The sequence below is a fragment of the Equus asinus genome, chromosome X (assembly GCF_041296235.1).
Source record: "Equus asinus isolate D_3611 breed Donkey chromosome X, EquAss-T2T_v2, whole genome shotgun sequence".
In the NCBI taxonomy this organism is placed as follows: domain Eukaryota; kingdom Metazoa; phylum Chordata; class Mammalia; order Perissodactyla; family Equidae; genus Equus; species Equus asinus.
In genome coordinates, this window is record NC_091820.1 from 61,412,710 (window position 1) to 61,430,917 (window position 18,208).

At 37.7% G+C, this 18,208-nt stretch overlaps 1 protein-coding gene across 15 annotated transcripts in view; it reads right to left on the reverse strand.

The window, feature by feature from the left end:
- ATRX (ATRX chromatin remodeler) overlaps positions 1-18,208 on the reverse strand; it is a 241,434-nt gene that overhangs the window by 174,160 nt on the left and 49,066 nt on the right. For all 15 annotated transcript variants that reach the window (XM_070502810.1, XM_070502821.1, XM_070502817.1 and 12 more), the window contains exon 2: positions 8,248-8,360. In XM_070502810.1, coding sequence (XP_070358911.1) covers positions 8,248-8,360 — 113 coding nt within the window. The remainder of the gene's footprint in view (positions 1-8,247; positions 8,361-18,208) is intronic.

The window sequence follows — 18,208 nt, forward strand, 5'->3', positions numbered from 1 at the left end:
TGGGAGAAAACGAAAAAGTTCTCAAGATGGATCGTCGTGATAGATGCACAACAATGTGAATGTACTTAATACCAGAGAACTGTATACTTAAAATTGGTTAAAATGGTAAATTTTATGTTATGTATATTTTATGACAATAAAACATCCAGAATATATAAAGAATTCTTACAAATCAACAATAAAAAGACAAATATCCAATTAAAAAATGGGCAAAGGACCTGAATAGACAATTCTCCAAGGAATACATAGAAATTACCAATAAGCACATGAAAAGATGATCAGCATCATTAGCCATCAGGCAAATGAACACTGAAACCACAATGAGACACCACTTCACATGCACCAGGATGGCTAAGTTCAAAAAGTCAGGGGCCAGCCCCGTGGCCGAGTAGTTAAATTTGCACACTTCGCTTCGGTGGTCCAGGCTTTCACCAGTTTGGATCCTGGACACGGACATGGCACCGCTCATCAAGCCATGCTGAGGCAGCATCCCACATGCCACAACTAGAAGGACCTGCAACTAAAAATATACAACTATGTACTGGGGGGCTTTGGGGAGAAAAAGGGAAAAAAAAACCGTCAGATAATAACAACTGTTGACATGGATATGGAGAAATCAGAACTCTCATAGACTGCTGGTGGGAATGTAAAATGGTGCAGCCACTTTGGAAAACAGCTTGACATTTCCTCAAATGATTTAACAGAGTTACCATATAACCCAGCAATTCCACTTTTAGGTATATACCCAAGACAAATGAAAATATATGACCACACACTAACGTGTTCCCAGATATTTATAGCAGTATTATTTGTAATAGCCAAAAGGTGGAAACAAGACAAACTTCTAACAAAAGATCAAACAAACGCAGTATATCCGTACTAAAGAATGTTATTTGGCCACAAAAAGGAATAAAACACTAATAATAGATAAACTTTGAACACACCATGTGAGGTGAAAAAAAATCAGTCACAAAGGACCACATATTACCACATATTATACAATGCCATTCATAAGAAAGCCCAAAATACAGAATTCTAGAGACAAGAAAGTAGATTAGTGGTTGCTTAGGGCTGGAGGGAGAAGAATGACAGCTAAAGTGTGCGTGGTTTCTTTTTGAGGTGAGAAAAATGTTATAAAATTGACTGGTGATGGTTGCACATATCTGTGAACATACCAAAAACTATTGAATTGCACACTTTAAATGGACGAATTTTATGGTATGTAAATTATACCTGAATAATGGTAATAAAAGTTTTATTAGTCATTAGGAAAATGCAAATTAAAACCACAATGAGCTATCACTAAATATCAAAATGTCCAGAATTTAAAAAGAAAATAGTGGTAACACCAAATGCTGGTGAGGATGCAAAGAAACTGGATCACTCATACTATGCCGTGGGAGTATAAAATGGTGTGCCCATTCTGGAAAACAGTTTAGGAATTTCACAAAAATGCGACCATCATATATGACCCACCAACTCCTCGGCATTTATCCCAGAGAAATGAAAATTTATGCTGACACAAAAACCTGTACACACATGTTCACCAGCAGCTTTATTTGTAATAGCCCAAATCTGAAATCAGCCCAGAAGTCTTTTAACAGGTGAATGGTTAAACAAACTGTGGTCATCCACACCATGGAACAGCACATTGCAATAAAAAGGAAAGAACTATTGATACATGCAACAACTTGGATAAATTTCCAAGGAATTATGCTAAGTGAAAAAATACAACTCCAAAAGGTTCTATACTGGATGATTCCACTTACAGAGCATGTTTGAAATCACAAAATTTTAGAAATGGAGGACTTATTGACTGTCAGGCGTTAGGCACAGGTAGGGTTGGGAGCAAGGAGGTTAGTGTGATTATAAAAAGGCAGGATGAGGAATCTGTATCTTGACTGTGGTGGTGGATACATGAATCTACCCAGGTAACAAAATTGCACGGAACTTAATAAACACATACAAATGTATGCACACCTTGGAGATATTGTGGGTTCAGTTCCAGACCACTGCAATAAGGTGAATATCACAATAAAGAGAGTCACACGAATTTTTTGGTTTCCCAGTCCATATAAAAGTTAAGTTTACACTATACTGTAGTCTATTAAGTGTGCAATAGCATTATGTCTAAAAAAACAATGTACGTACCTTAATTAAAAAAATATTTTATTGCTAAAAAATGCTAACCATCATCTGAACCTTCAATGAGTTGTAATCTTTTTGCTGGTGGAGGGTCTTGTAAAAAAAATGTCAATGACTGCAAAACACAATAAAGCGAAGCACAATACATAGAGAGGTGTGTCCATACAAGTAAAACTGAGGAAATCCCAATCAGATATGTAGATATCAATAACCCGGTTATGATAATACATCATAGTTTTGTCAAATGTTACCACTGTGGGAAACTGAGCAAAGTATACAAGAGCTCCGTATTAACTGTTACAACTGCATGTAAATCTACAATTATTTCAATAAAAATGTCAACTAAAGAAAACTCTCTGGGGACGGCCCTGTGGCCAAGTGGTTAAGTTTACCCACTCCACTTTAGCGGTCCAGGGTTCACCCATTCAGATCCTGGGCATGGACCTACACACCACTCATCAAGCCATGCTGTGGTGGCTTCTATGTGGTGGCATCCCACATAGAAGAACTAGAATGGCTTACAACTAGGATATACAACTATGTACTGGGGCTTTGGGGAGAAAAAGAAAAGAGGAAGACTGGCAACAGATGTTAGCTCAGGGCCAATCTTCCTCACCAAAACAAAACAAAACAAAACACCTCCCAGAAAACCAGGAAGAGAAGGGAACTTGCTCAACTTGATAAAGAGCATTTACAAGAATCATACATAGGAACCATCATACTGAATGGTGAAAGACTGAATCCTTTCCCTTTAAGATCAGAAACACCAAGAGGACGTCTGCTATCACCATTCTTCTTCAACATAATAATGGAAAATACAGGAAGTCCTACCAGCATAAAGAGGCAAGAAAAGGAATTAAAAGGCACATAGGGGCCGGCCAGGTGGCCCAGCAGTTAGGTGCACGCGTTCCACTTCAGTGGCCCGGGGTTCGCCGGTTCGGATCCCGGGTGTGGAGATGGCACCGCTTGGCAAGCCATGCTGTGGTAGGCGTCCCACATATAAAGTAGAAGGAAATGGGCACGGATGTTAGCTCAGGGCCAGTCTTCCTCAGCAAAAAGAGGAGGATTGGCAGCAGATGTTAGCTCAGGGCTAATCTTCCTCAAAAAAAGAAATTACAAGGCATACAGATGGAAAGGAAGAAATAAAACTGTCCCTATTTGTAGATGACAAGATTAAGTAGAAAATTCCAAGGAATGTACAAGGCTTTGGGGGAGTTGGGGGGGGGGTTGTACTTTCTAGAGAAAATTCTGAGGACACAAGAACATAAAAAAGATAATTGAACTCCTGCATACCTGCAATGAACAACTGGAATCTGATATTTTAAAAACAATAGAATTTAAAATAGCACCCAAAACAACTGAAGTACTTAGGTAAAAATTTAACAAAATATGTGCAAGATTATTATACAGTCATGCACCGCAGAGCGACATTTTGGTCAATGATGGCCCGCACATAGGATGGTGGTCTCATAACATTAGTACCATATAGCCTAGGTGTGTAGTAGGCCATACCATCCAGGTTTGTAAAAGTAAACTCTATGATGTTCAAAGAACAACAAAATCACCTAACGATGCATTTCTCAGATCCCCGTCGTTAGCTATGCATGACAGTACAGATAACTTAAAAACACTGGCCCCGCTGAGACTTTCTATCAATATTTTTTTTTCCTGAGTATGGGTTAAACATTCCTATCCTTTGCATGTGTTTGGTTAATAACTATACAGTTTTATTGAGGAAAGCACTTGAAGAGCAAGTGTTCTATACACTTTTTATTTTTTAATGTTTTCTATTCTCAGATTGGATTTCTATTAGTCCATCATTAAATTCACTGACACTTAATCGCCTATTGAGTACAAACAGTGATTTATTACACAGAAATTATATTTTCAGGTTCTAGAATTTCAAGTTGGCTCTTTTTCTACAGTTTCTATGTTTATACTGAGATTTCCTATCTGTCCATTCATAATAAATGTATTTTGCCTTTTTGTACTTGAGCATAGCTGCAATAGCTGCTTTAATAGTCTTGTCCGCTAATTTCAACATTTGAGTCATCTGTGGGTTAGTCGCTGTTCATTGCCTTTCCTTTTAAGCATGGGTCACAACTTCTCTTCATCTATCTAGTATCTAGGATTGGATACTGGACATTTTGAAAGATACAGTGAAGACACTCCATTCCCATTATGTTCCTCCAAAGAGTTAATATTTTTGTTAATAGCAGAGAGTTAACTGAAATCAAACCTCAAACTGTCTACCCTATAGTGGAAGCAGCTGAAAGCTGTGTTCTGTTCCTTTAGCCCCAACTGGGCTGCCTGAAATCTGGGCTGCACTTCAGTGATTCAACAAGAGGTACGGTTCAAGTTTTTGCAGATTTTGGAGCTCCCAATCTGTAGCTCTCTTCTAGGTGGGATCTCCCCCCTCACTTTACTAAAGCTGCTGTGGTCCCCCTCAATTTATTGATATTCATCCAATAAGAATGCAGGTTTCTATCTGAGTCTTAAATGCCACCGATGGAACTAACTGGCACCTTCCCTAAGGAAAAAAGGCTTAATAATTGGGAATTCAGCCACTGGTATTTCCTTCTTCCATGTGTTGACTCCCCTCCAGTTTGTGTCTGCTTTTGTCACTGTCCAGTTCTTCCACATCATTGTTTTTGGTATTTTGGCCAGAGTTTATAACTGGTATCTGTGAGAGATATCTGTCCAAATGGAGCTACTCTACAACTAGCAGAAGCACAACTCCTCAACTACTAAACACAGGACTTGGACAATATAACTTCATTCTAAAGACAAGAAGAACTTTAAACAAATATTTAACACTAGTGACGTTTCTTTTTTGAGATATGGTTAGCTAATTTGAAACTACATGGGTACATTAAGGACTGAGCAAATGAGTACATAAATTGAGGATAATGAGAGATGAGTTTCTTTCTGTTGAAGAAAGAAGTTAAAATATGAAAAGAGGAAGACTAGACAAGTCTGTGGCATCAAATTAAAGCTAAATCTATCAATATCAACTCATGAAAATATAACACAAATACTGGCTTTCTCTGTGAAAGGGCCTGAAAGCAAAAACACCCTGGTGGCAATGAGCACATCGTACACCCAGATCATCATTCTAAATACCATGTCCCACTAAAAAGAATCAGAACTCCTTGGAGAGATAATTGATTGCAGGGCTGGGGAAGAAACACTGCAAAGTAAACACTGAACATCTTGTGAGGGCAGAAAGTAAGAAAGCGCTGAAGGATAATAAAGATGTGTGAAAAGGTCAGAAGGAGCCATACAGAAAGGACTTCCCATTAACCAATACTGGTACAATTTGAGCACTGAAACAAATAATGAAAGTAAGCAACTATCCATGGAACAAGAATATTAGTATATACTAATATAAACAAAAAAAGAGAGCATAGAACATAAACCCCTCCCTTACAGTAATATACCAACTAAAACATAGAAGGAATGAAAGATTAGAACATCACCATTTTGAACTGATCATAGTAACATATCATTCAGTCAAAAATCAAAAATGGATGCCATGGTAGGCAGAATTTCAACCAATGTCCTCAAAGATTTCATGCCCCTAACCCCTAGAACCTGTGAATGTGAGGAAACATCACTCCCACGATCGTGCTATGCAGCATCTCAGAGCTGACCTTAAAAATGGGAGGTTATGGGGGGAGGGTAAGAGGGAAACGGGGTTAATCTAATCACATGAGTCAAAAGTAGAAAAATTTCTCCAGTTGGTGAAAGAAGGTTGCAGAGGAAGCAAGCAAAAGGGTAAGTCGGAGAGATTCAAAGCATGAGAAAGACCCAATGTGCTGCTGCTGGCTTTGAAGATGGAGGGGGCCATGTGAGAGAAATACAAACAGCCTTAAGGAGCTGAGAGAGAGGATCCTGGCCAATAGCCAGCAAGAAATGGGGACCTCAGACCCACCACCACAAGGAACTGAATTCTGCTAACAACCTGAATGAACACGGAAATCGATTCTTCCACAGAGCCTCCAGAAAGGAACCTAGTCTTACTGACACTTTGGCTTTGGCCTTGTGATACCCTGAGCAGTGCCCAGGAAAGCGTACTGAACTCCTGACCTACAGAACTGTGAGATAATAAATTTGGGTTGTTTTAAGCTGACAAGTCTGTGCTAATTTGTAATAGAAAACACGTAAGTTAACTTTTGATGATGAAAAGAATACCGAAGTAGTTTCAAAGTAATCTCCAACAAATTACTTATTAGTTACAAAGGAATAAGTCATAACTTTATAGTGGATTAATCTAGCAGAACAACCATAACCAAGTAACCTGAGTTAATATCACCAATAAGGGGAAAAATTACATCATGTGCCTTAATGATATGATGTACTGACAAGAACATAATACCACTTACATGGTAATTCTGCCAAAAATAAATAACCTGAATCTAATTACAACTAATCAGACAAAGCGACATTGAGGGACAATCACCTACGAAGTAACACACCTACATTTCAAAGATGTCATGGTTCCAATGGACAGAGAAATTACTTCAGATCTAAAAAAGACTAAACAGACACAACAACTATATGCAATGTGTAATCTTCAACTGGATTCTGGACCTGGGGGGAAAAAAACTTACCTATAAAAACATTGTTGGGGTAATTTATGAATTAAGAATAGGGACTGTGGATTAGATAACAGTATGCATTTAGTTTTACCCACCTATTTAGCCTTCCCATTGTTATTCATTGGTTCCTCTATTTTGGTGTTGCCACTGCAAATTATTTTCCTTCTGATTTAAGAAAACTCCTTAGTATTTTCTCTAGTGTAGGTCTGCTGACATCAAGTTCTCACTTTTTGTCTGTCTTTATTCCACCTTCGCTTTTGAAAGACATTTTCACCGAATATAGAGTTCTAAGTTGGCAATTATTTTCATTTGGCACTTTAAAGAAATCACTTCACTATCAGCTACCTTCCATCATTCCTGTTGTTAAATAAGCTACCAGTGTTATTGCTGCTCCTTTGAAAGCAATGACTTTTTTCCTCCGGCTGCTTATGAGATTTTTCTCTTGGTTTTTCTTCTTTAGAAGTTTATTATATGCCTGGCTGTAGTTTTCTTTATATTTATCCTGCTTAGGGTTCAGACAGTTTCATGAATCTATGGCTTGATATCTTTTATCACTTTTAGAAAATGCTCGGCCAACTATCTCTTCAAATGCAGCTTCTGACCAATTCTATCTCTTCTTTCCTTCTGGGACTCTAATTACACATATGGTTGAGTTTTTCACTGAATCTACTTCTCTTATACTTTGTACATATTGTGTTTGTGTGCATGTGTGTGCGTATGTATGTATGTGTATGTATTCGGCTCTTATATATGTAGCTACCCTTAAAAACCTCAAAACAAGTGATGGTAGGGGCCAGCTGGGTGGTGTAGTAGTTAAGTGCACGTGCTCCACTTTGGCAGCCTGGGGTTCATGGGTTCAGATCCCAGGAGTAGACCTACACACTGCTCATCAAGCCATGCTGTGGCAACGTCCCACATACAAAATAGAAGAAGACTGGCACAGAAGTTAGCTCAGGGACAATCTCCCTCAAGCAAAAAGAGGAAGATTGGTAACAGATGTTAGCTCAGGGCCAATCTTCCTCACACACACAAAAAAAAACCCAATGGTAATCATCACATGATACAGGACACTTTAAAACAGGAGAAAGAGGTAGAGAGGAGGTGTTAAGTGTTTTTTACTAAAAAAATATATGCACCAAAAATACTCAGAGAAGTTATTAAACAACATAAAAATTTAACTCATAATACATGAATAACTGCTAGGATAATATAATTCTGTACTGCTTTTGCCTTTTCTAATACTACCTATTTTTCATAGTCAACATTCATCACCCCTCTATAAGACATTTCCCTTACACATAAAACCATAAGTGCATCCTTCTCTAAGCACCTATAACCATATACCTTACATTTTTACTTATCTAAATTAAAATCTCCAATATCAGATGTTAGGTAAATACTAGATATATGGAGGCTATTAAAGCCTTTAATAGTTGTCCCCCCTCCCCGAAAATAAATGGAAAATAGACTAGAAGATATTGCACATTCTTTGTCAATTTACCTGTACTTTGGTTCATCACAAGTCTTGGAGGAGAACTCGTTTCTTCAGATTCTTCTGATGAGTGTGCCAGGAAGTCATGAAGCTTTTGCACCAATGTACTCAACTTGCTTTCACTATGAAAACAAAAGTTTAAAGAATTTCCTCAATTAGCCTGTCATGTATTTAATTACATGTAAAATTCTAACAAACTGGAAACATGTCTATACTGTAAGTGGTCTAAAAGAACGCATATTCAAAATAAAAACTAAAGGAAATGAGTTTTCTTTATTTCACTGAGGATGTGAAAACGAGTAACACAACCTATCTGTAAACTCAGCTAGGATCAAAATGTAATTCAAGGAAAATGCTGATATTATGAAATTTTGCTTTACATCATTAAAAATAATAATTCTGTAATTTACCAAATATATTTACTCTATCTTGTGCTTGACACAGAATAATTGTATAAATGACTGACATGAAGACAAATAAAACATAAAACGGGACTTAAAAGAGCTCACAGATTCCCAGGGAAATATTTATATAACTAAATTATTACAGCATACCCTGTTAAGTTGTATAATAGGTGTATCTGTAATCCAACAGGGTTATAAAAATGTTTAAAGTTTACAATGCAGAAAATAAACATATACCTCATTCCTAGTAAAAGAAGATTTCCTAAACTTAAAAGCAAGAGGAAAAATAGGTAAAACTGACTTCATTAAAATTCAAAACTTTTGTGTCTCAAAAGATACCACTAAGAAAGTGAAGAAACAACCCGCACAACCAGAGAAAACTATTTTCAAATCGTATATCTGAAAAGGTATTAATACCCTTTTTTTTTTTTTAAAGATCTTATTTTTTCCTTTTTCTCCCCAAAGCCCCCCGGTACATAGTTGTATATTCTTAGCTGTGGGTCCTTCTAGTTGTGGCATGTGGGACGCCGCCTCAGCGTGGCTTGATGAGCAGTGCCATGTCCACACCCAGGATTCGAACTAACGAAACACTGGGCTGCCTGCAGCGGAGCGCACGAACTTAACCACTCGGCCACAGGGCCGGCCCCTTAATACCCTTTTATATAATATTCACCATATAGACCAAGTGAATAGAAAACCCAGAAATAAACCCTTGCATATATATGGTCTATGTGCTAGGGGGCTTTGAGGAGAAGGACAAAAAAAAAAAAAAAAAAAAGAAGACGACTGGCAACAGATGTCAGCTCAGGTGCCAATCTTTAAAAAAAACCACACACACACAATGAGATACCACTTCACACTATCAGGTTGTTATTCAAAAAAATGGAAAATGACTGGTGTTGGTCAAGATGTGGAGAAAATTATAACCATGGATGTGCTGCTGGTAGGAATATCAAATGGTGTACCCACCATGGAAAAACAGTACGGTGGTACCGCAAAAACACAAACAGAATTACCATGTGATCCAGCAATTCCACTTCTAAATATATATCCAAAAGAAATGAAAGTTGGGACTCAAACAGATATTTGCACACCAATGTTCATATCAGCATTATTCACAAGAACCAAAAGGTGGAAATAACCAAAATGTCCATCAGCGACACACAAATGGAAAATAAAATATAGTATATAAGAGAAATTATATTCCCTAAAAAGGAATAAAATTCTGATACATGCTACAACACAGATGAACACTGAAAACATTATGTTAAGCCAGATGCAACAAAATGACAAATATTGTATAATTCCTCTTAGATGAAGTTCCAAGAGTAGTCAAATTCATAGGGACAGAAAGTAGAATAGAGGGCTGGACGGAGAGGGAATGCAGAGCTATTGTTTAGTGGGTATGGAGTTTCTGTTTTGAAGACGATGAAAAAGTTCTGGAAATGGAGAGTAATGATGGTGCTAAAAGACTGCAAATGTACTAAATACCATTAAATTACATACTTAAAAATGGTTAAAAATGTAAATTTTTAAAAGATATTTGATATACTGGGAAAATATTAAAAGAAAGTTGGCGTTGTACATAGCCACTAAAGATATGAACAAAGCCATATAAAAACTGCAGCACTGCTCGTACTAGAGAAAAATGTGGAAATAATCTGATTATCCGTAAGAAAGAGGAATGGATAGATTATATAGTCACATGATGGAATATTATATAGCAGTTAAGTGAATGAACTAGAGCCATATGGATCAACAGACAGATCTAAAAATATTCAACTAGGACTTCAGCCTTATTTACAATATTCTAGTAATTTAAAATCTGAAGGAAATGTATAATCAATTTTCAATTAGCATATTATTTTAATAAAGCAACTTGGCTTGCAGGAAGTGACCAAGGAGTCCTTGCATCCTGAGTGGAGCTGGTTTGCACCTCCCTGTCTGGGCAGATGAGGGGCAAGGGTGAGAAGGAGTTAGGCAAAGCACACCTCCCAAGACCAAGTGACCTGCTTCCTACACAAGACCTTGTTCCCCATGCCCACCAAGGTTGCTATTCAGGAGCTAGGAGAAAGAAGGCTTTGATGAATATATGAAGGAAGAGTAAAGACTTTGAGGAATATATGAACGAAGTAGGAGAGAGTGGCACTGTGAAAAGTAGGCACACTGGTCAACCCAGATTGTGTCATCAACTTCTAACAGAAAATCTCCCATCATAAAAACTGAGGGCACGGGTGCCGGCCCGGTGGCACAGCGGTTAAGTTTGCACGTTTCGCTTCTCGGCAGACCGGGGTTCACTGGTTCAGATCCCAGATGCGGACATGGCACCACTTGGCAAAAGCCATGCTGTGGTAGGCGTCCCACATATAAAGTAGAGGAAGATGGACAGGGATGTTAGCTCAGGGCCAGTCTTTCTCAGCAAAAAGAAGAGGATTGGCAGTAGTTAGCTCAGGGCTAATCTTCCTCAAAAAAAAAAAGGGCAGGTAGGGCCAGCCCCAGTAGCCTAGTGGTTAAGTCTGGCATGCTCTACTTCAGCAGCCTGGGTTCAGTTCCCAGGCGTGGACCTACACCACTTGTCTGTCAGTGGCTACGCTGTGGCAGTGGCTCATAGACAAAAAGAGGAAGATTGGCAGCAGATGTTAATTCAAGGAAAATCTTCCTCAGAAAAAAAGAAAAACTGAGAGCACTTTGAAAACAAGTTTTCTTGGGGTTGGCCCAGTGGCATAGCGATTAAGTTCACACACTCTGCTTCGGTGGCCGGGGGTTCGCAGGTTTGGATCCCAAGGACGGACCTACACACCACTCATTAAGCCATGCTGTGGCAGTATCCTATATACAAAGTAGAGGAAGACTGGCATGGATGTTAGCTCAAGGACCATCTTCCTCTAGCAAAAAGAGGCAACAGATGTTAGCTCAGGGCCAATCTTCCTCACACACACACACAAAAAAAACCCCATAGTTTTCTTGTAAACTGGGAGAGAGTGTGAAGCAACTACAGCTGATGGCAGAAAAACTCAGACTGACTTCAACTTTACAAACGGTGGAATGGCATGAGAAGGAAAGCACAATAAGTGGAAGATAGGAAATTAATGACGGAATGTATTATGAACAATGACCTGTACTAGGATCTAAGAGATCTAATAAAAACCCCACCATCACTTTAACATCACTTAGCTGTTAAAATAAACAAGCTCAGTTCCATGAGCAAATCTCCATAACGCTGCTTTTTTCACTACTGTGTTCAATTATCTCTATCACAAACATTTCACATGCCAACTATTTCCAAGTATTGGCTTAATTAGGATCATCCCTTTGGTTAGTAGACAAATGTGCTAACAAAAACTAAACCAATGTAAAACACATTACTTTGTTCTGATTCCCTTACAGAAACTTTTTAAAAAACTGTAAACATTTAGATTTAAAAAGTAAATACATGAAGAAATGAATATGAAACTACAACTTATTGAATGCTATTAAAAGTGTTAAATGTATATCTTTTTTCACTTATCAAATACTTAAGGGAAAAAAAGACTACCCACTGTAGGACAACTTACTCTGAAGTAGACACTCTCACATATGGACAGTGGTAATAAAAGGATTTAGAAAACAACTTGGCAATAAGCCTTTGATCTCGAGTAATTCCGCCTCTTTTTATCTATACAAAGAAAATAATTTTTTTTTTTAAAGATTTTATTTTTTCCTTTTTCTCCCCAAAGCCCCCCAGTACATAGTTGTATATTCTTCGTTGTGGGTCCTTCTAGTTGTAGCACGTGGGATGCTGCCTCAGCGTGGTTTGATGAGCAGTGCCATGTCTGTGCCCAGGATTCGAACCAACGAAACACTGGGCCACCTGCAGCGGAGCGCACAGACTTAACCACTCGGCCACGGGGCGAAAATAATTCTTAATAAATAACTTTACTCACAAAAGATACTGATCTATGAGTTATTTACAACAGTGAAAATACTGTAAATAATTAAAATGTATAATAATGGCTAAATAAACAGGTATGCATAAAAGTCATACAATATCATACCACTCGTTAAAAATAATTCAAAAAAGTTCAATTATAATATGGAAAATGGTTCACACTACAATGCTAACCAAAAATAGCAGGCTATAAGTTGTAGATAAAATATGATCACAACTATGTTTAAAAATACATGAGGCCAGCCCAGTGGCGTAGTGGTTAAGTTCACGTGCTCCACTTTAGTGGCCCGGGGTTCACGGGTTCAGATCCCAGGCTCAGACCTACACACCACTTATCAAGCCATGCGGTGGTGGTGTTCCACATACAAAATAGAGGAAGACTGGCACAGATGTTAGCTCAGCAACAATCTTCCTCAAGGGAAAAGAAGAATATAAGCAACAGATGTTAACTCAGGGCCAATCTTCCTCAACAAAAAAAAATACAATAGGGGGCCAGCCTGGTGGCATAGTGTGGTTAAGTTCGCAGCAGCCTGGGGTTCACAGGTTCAGATCCTGAGCACAGACCTAGCACCACTGTCAAACCACGCTGTGGCGGCATCTCACATAAAATAGACGAGGATTGACACAGATGTTAGCTCAGCAACAATCTTCCTCAAGCAAAAAGAGGAAGATTGGCAACAGATGTTAGCTAGGGCCAATCATGCTCACACACACCAAAAAAAAAAATGAAATAAATAAAATAATTACAGTAAAATACTCTCAGAAATATTAATAGTAGGCGTTATCTAGATGATAAGATTATAGGTGATTTTTCTCTATCTTTTCATGATATAATAAATTTATCGCTTTTATGCTGGAAAAGTTTTGTTTTCTTTTTTAATTCATGTAATTTTCTTTTATAGTTCATAAATGAAGATTGGAGATGTATGAGTTAAACTAAACTTAAAAGTTGAAAATTTAATTTTCCTAAGATTTTTCAAGGTAATCCACTCCCATTCAAGAAATTACTCATATGTGCATGTGTTTTTAGTTTTAAAATTATAATATCTATTTACAATGCATTATAAAATATACAGCTCATTTATTTGTTAGTATCCATAACTTCATTTATAAATCAAACAGTATTTGATAGTTAGCTTTTCACTAATCCAACAGATTCTTTCCACACCTCCTTTATTTACAAGTTTACTCCTTGCTTTAGTGTTAGAAATCTTATGTCCTTATTCAAGTAAAATTATAAGAAATCCTATCAAAATCTTCCAAGTATTAATTACGTAAGCATATAAAATAAAGTCTAATTGTCTATAAACTTTTTATGCCTTGATTTTAGTCCCAAATGTGATACAGGCCCATACAGGTTTCTACTATGCTGCTGAATACTTACCACTGCTTCCGGTTGTTAGGGTAAATGGTGGAATTTTTCTCAGTGGGTCCACATGTCTTGGGTTTCCTTACAAAATCTCACCAAATTTTAACATGTGCATTTTATGCACACTGACCTGATTTAAACCTCATGAGAACTTTATTACAGGAAACTGAGGCTCAGAAAGGCACTTATTTGCTGAATGCAATAAGGGAGTTAAATAATTTGCACTTACAGCTACTAAGTGGAAAATTAGGAATTCTATCTCCAACCAAAGCCTATGCTATACTGCATCCCTTAGGGGAACTCCAGGCACAGTGACAAATATAATTTAATGAACAGAAAAAGTAGTTACCCTAAAAGATAATCCTCAAAACTCAGAATACAGATCTTTCTTGAGTTACAATGGGGTTACATTCCAATAAACCCTTCACAGGTTGAAAATATCATAAGCTGAAAATGCATTTAGTACACCTAACCTAACAAACATCATAACTTAGCCTAGCCTACCTTCAACATGCTCAGAACACTTATATTAGCCTACAGTTGGGCAAAGTCATCTAACATACAGCCTATTTTATAATAAAGTGTTGAATATCTCATGTAATTTATTGAATATTGTGCTTAAGAATCGTTATATAGCTACAGAATGGTTCTAAGTGTATCAGTTGTTTACCCTCATGATCGCATGGCTGGCTGGGAGCTGTGGCTTGCTGCCCCTACCCAATATTAGTAGAGAGTACTGTACGGCATATCACTAGCCCAGGAAAAGATCAAAACTCAAAATCTGAAGTACAGTTTCTACTGAATGTGTATCGCTTTTGCACCATTGTAAAGTCAAAAAATTGTTAAGTTGAACCATCGTTAAGTTGGGAACCGTCTGTACTTAAAAGGACTATGGACAAACTAAGACGTCCATGAAAGTGCTTTCAGTTACTAGAGCATACTTTTCCAAAGTTTTTCATCTTTGTTCATTGCTATCTTTGTTACTGTTTTAAATACGCTCATTAATTTAATTTACTTTTTTAATAAAACACTTTATGGACACATGAAATTACCTGAGTTCTCTGGCTTTACTGCTCATGCTTAAGCCACTGTGCTTACCACACTGTCTTCACTTGGACACAGCAGCAACTAAAGATAAGTCACTAACAGTAAGAAAAACAAATCATTTTAAAATCAATTCCTAAAACTTCCAACTAAAACTGGAACTGATCCTCACAAAGACCAAGACTTGACAGGCGTTACAAAAGCATTTCAAACAAAGGAGAGTACCAAAACTAAAGCCACAGACAGCTATGGCATTTCACATGGGACCATTTTAAAAAAAAAAAAAAAACACTAACCAGTCAGCTACAGCCCATAAGGAGCTTATAAGTCCTCACTCCTATGCTCACAACAAGAAAAAAGATAAAGAAACTGTAAATCAATAACTTATCTTAGAAAACTGAGGTCACAGGGCAAATCACCACTGAAAACACTGGAGACAGGCAGATACAGAGAATCACAGCTTATCTGGAGTGGGAACACTTCAACAGTAATTGACAAAGTGTAGAAGACCAAGTATGGATTAGCCTGAGAGTTAAAATATCTTGGGGTCCCAGTTTTAGGGGGGCCCCACACTTTCCTGGGTTTTACATCCAGGAACCCTACAAGGTTTTCAGGTTTTCACAATGAAGATCTGAGGAAAATCCTCTTCTGCTTTGAGCAGGAGAAGGGGAAAGTAACCATACTGAAATATGCCCAGAACATCCTCTTCTTAACAAAGTCACACCCTGAAGATAAACTACTTTAGCAGAGCCATCATCTACCTGGAGGAAGAGCAATTAGCCAACCTCAGCCTCCACCAGCCTTCTTGTCTCACCAAAGCTGGGGGAGGGAGGGAAGGCTAAAAAACACTTTTGAAGGTCACAGTCCAGGGACTCAGGACCACTAGAAAAAAATGAGATTTAATCATAAGATTACAGAACACTTTCCCTCCCCAACTGCTTATCACCCCATCAACAGGGATCCACTATAATAACTGTGAATTACAAGTGAGAATGCAGCAAGATAACAGACTCTGTTTAAGAAGGAATTTTTACTTAGGGAAATCCAAAGACAACAGGAAGAAAAAAATTAAAACAAGGAAACTAGAAGAAAATGAAGCCTCTGTCACCTACGGGTACAGCAAATATTAAACACAACCCAGTTCCTAGGGAGATTAACATAAAAGCTCACACTAAAAGCCTGATTACCTCAGTTCTTACCACCAGAAATATCATACCTGGCTTTCAAAAAAAATTGCAAGTCATGCTAAAAGGCAAGAAAAAACACAATCTTAAGAGACAAAGACTGCATTAGAACCAGACTCAGATAAGAGACAGGTTTTTGGAATTATAAGACAGGGGAATTAAAAATAACTATGACTAGTATGATAAAGTCTCCAATAAAAAAAAGCAGGTAACATGCAAGAATAGATGGGTAATATAAGCAGAGAGATGGAAACTCTAATAAATAAAACAAAAGGAGGGGCTGGCCCCATGGCCGAGTGGTTAAGTTCGTGCACTCCGCTGCAGGCGGCCCAGTGTTTCGTTGGTTCGAATCCTGGGTGCGGACATGGCACTGCTCATCAAACCACGCTGAGGCAGCGTCCCATATGCCACAACTAGAAGGACCCACAACGAAGAATATACAACTATGTACTGGGGGGCTTTGGGGAGAAAAAGGAAAAAATAAAAAAATCTTTAAAAAACAAACAAAAAAAAAACAAAAGGAAATGCTATAAATCTAAAACACTGTAAAAGAAAGAAAGATGCTTTTGATGGGCTCATCAATAGACTGGACACAGGCAAGGAAAGAATCAATGAGCTCGAAGAGGAAAGAATCAGTCAGGTTGATGATACGTCAACAGAAATTTTCCAAACTGAAATGCAAAAGAGAAAAGAGGGGGGAAAAGAAAGGAAACAGAAAAACTAGTAACTATAGGACAATTACAAAAGTTGTAACATACACATAATGGAATAAGAAAGAGAGAGAAAAGAGCTGAAGAAATGTTTGAAATAATGGTGGGTGGAAAATCTTCCAGAATTAATGATAGATACCACAGATGCAGGAAGCACAGAGAATATCAAGCAAGATAAATACCAAATATCTACACTGAGCTATATCATATGCAAACAGTCAAAAAACCAAAGACAGAGAAAAATTTTAAGAAGGCAGAAGAAAGACACCTTATCTATAGAGCAAGAAGGATAAGCATTCCATCTGACATGTGGTCAGAAACCATGCAAGCAGGAGGAGCACGGAATAAGATATTTAAAGTGTTTGAAGGAAAAAAAAAACCCACCAAGCAAGAACAATGTATCCAGCAAAACGATCCTTTGAAAGTGAAAGAAAAATAAAGGCTTTCTCATACAAACAAAAACTGAAAGAATCTGTTGCCAGGAGACTTGCCTTGCAAGAAATGTTAAAAGAAGTTTTTCAAAGAGAAAGAAAATTACATAGGTCAGAAACACAGATCTGATAAAGAAAGGAAGAGCATTAGAGAAGGAATAAATGAAGGGAAAATAACATCTTTTATGTTTCTTATTCTTAACTTACCTAATAGCAAAAATGTATCAGGTGAGTGTGATCCCCTTACAGATAAGAGGAAGAACTGGGAATGCTCTATTATCAGGTACCTACACTATTTGTGAATGGTACGGTGTTATTTGAAAGTGGACTCAGACTAGTTATAAATGTATATTGCAAACTGTAAGACAACCAATAAAAATTGTTTTAAAGAAATATAATTTGTAAGTTAAAAGAGGAAAGAAAATGAAATCATATAAAATGTTTAAAACCAAAGGCAAAACGGGGAAGGTAAAAAGAAAACAAAGAACAAGTGCAATGAATAAAAAACAGCTACAAACATGGCAGATATTAATCCAACTATATAGAAATTCACTTTAAATGTAAATGATCTAAATACATCAACTAAGAGTCAGAGTGTGTCAGTGTCAGTGTGGATACAATCAGGTGTCAGAATGAATTAAAAAACAAGACTCAATTATATGTTGTCTACAAGAAACTCACTTTAAACATAACAATATTGGGGCTGGCCCCGGTGGCACAGCAGTTAAGTTCGCACGTTCCGTTTTGGCGGCCCAGGGTTTGCCAGTTTGGATCCCGGGTGCGGACATGGCCCTGCTTGGCAAGCTATGCTGTGGCAGGCGTCCCACATATAAAGTAGAGGAAGATGGGCATGGATGTTAGCTCAGGGTCAGTCTTCCTCAGCAAAAAGAGGAGGATTGG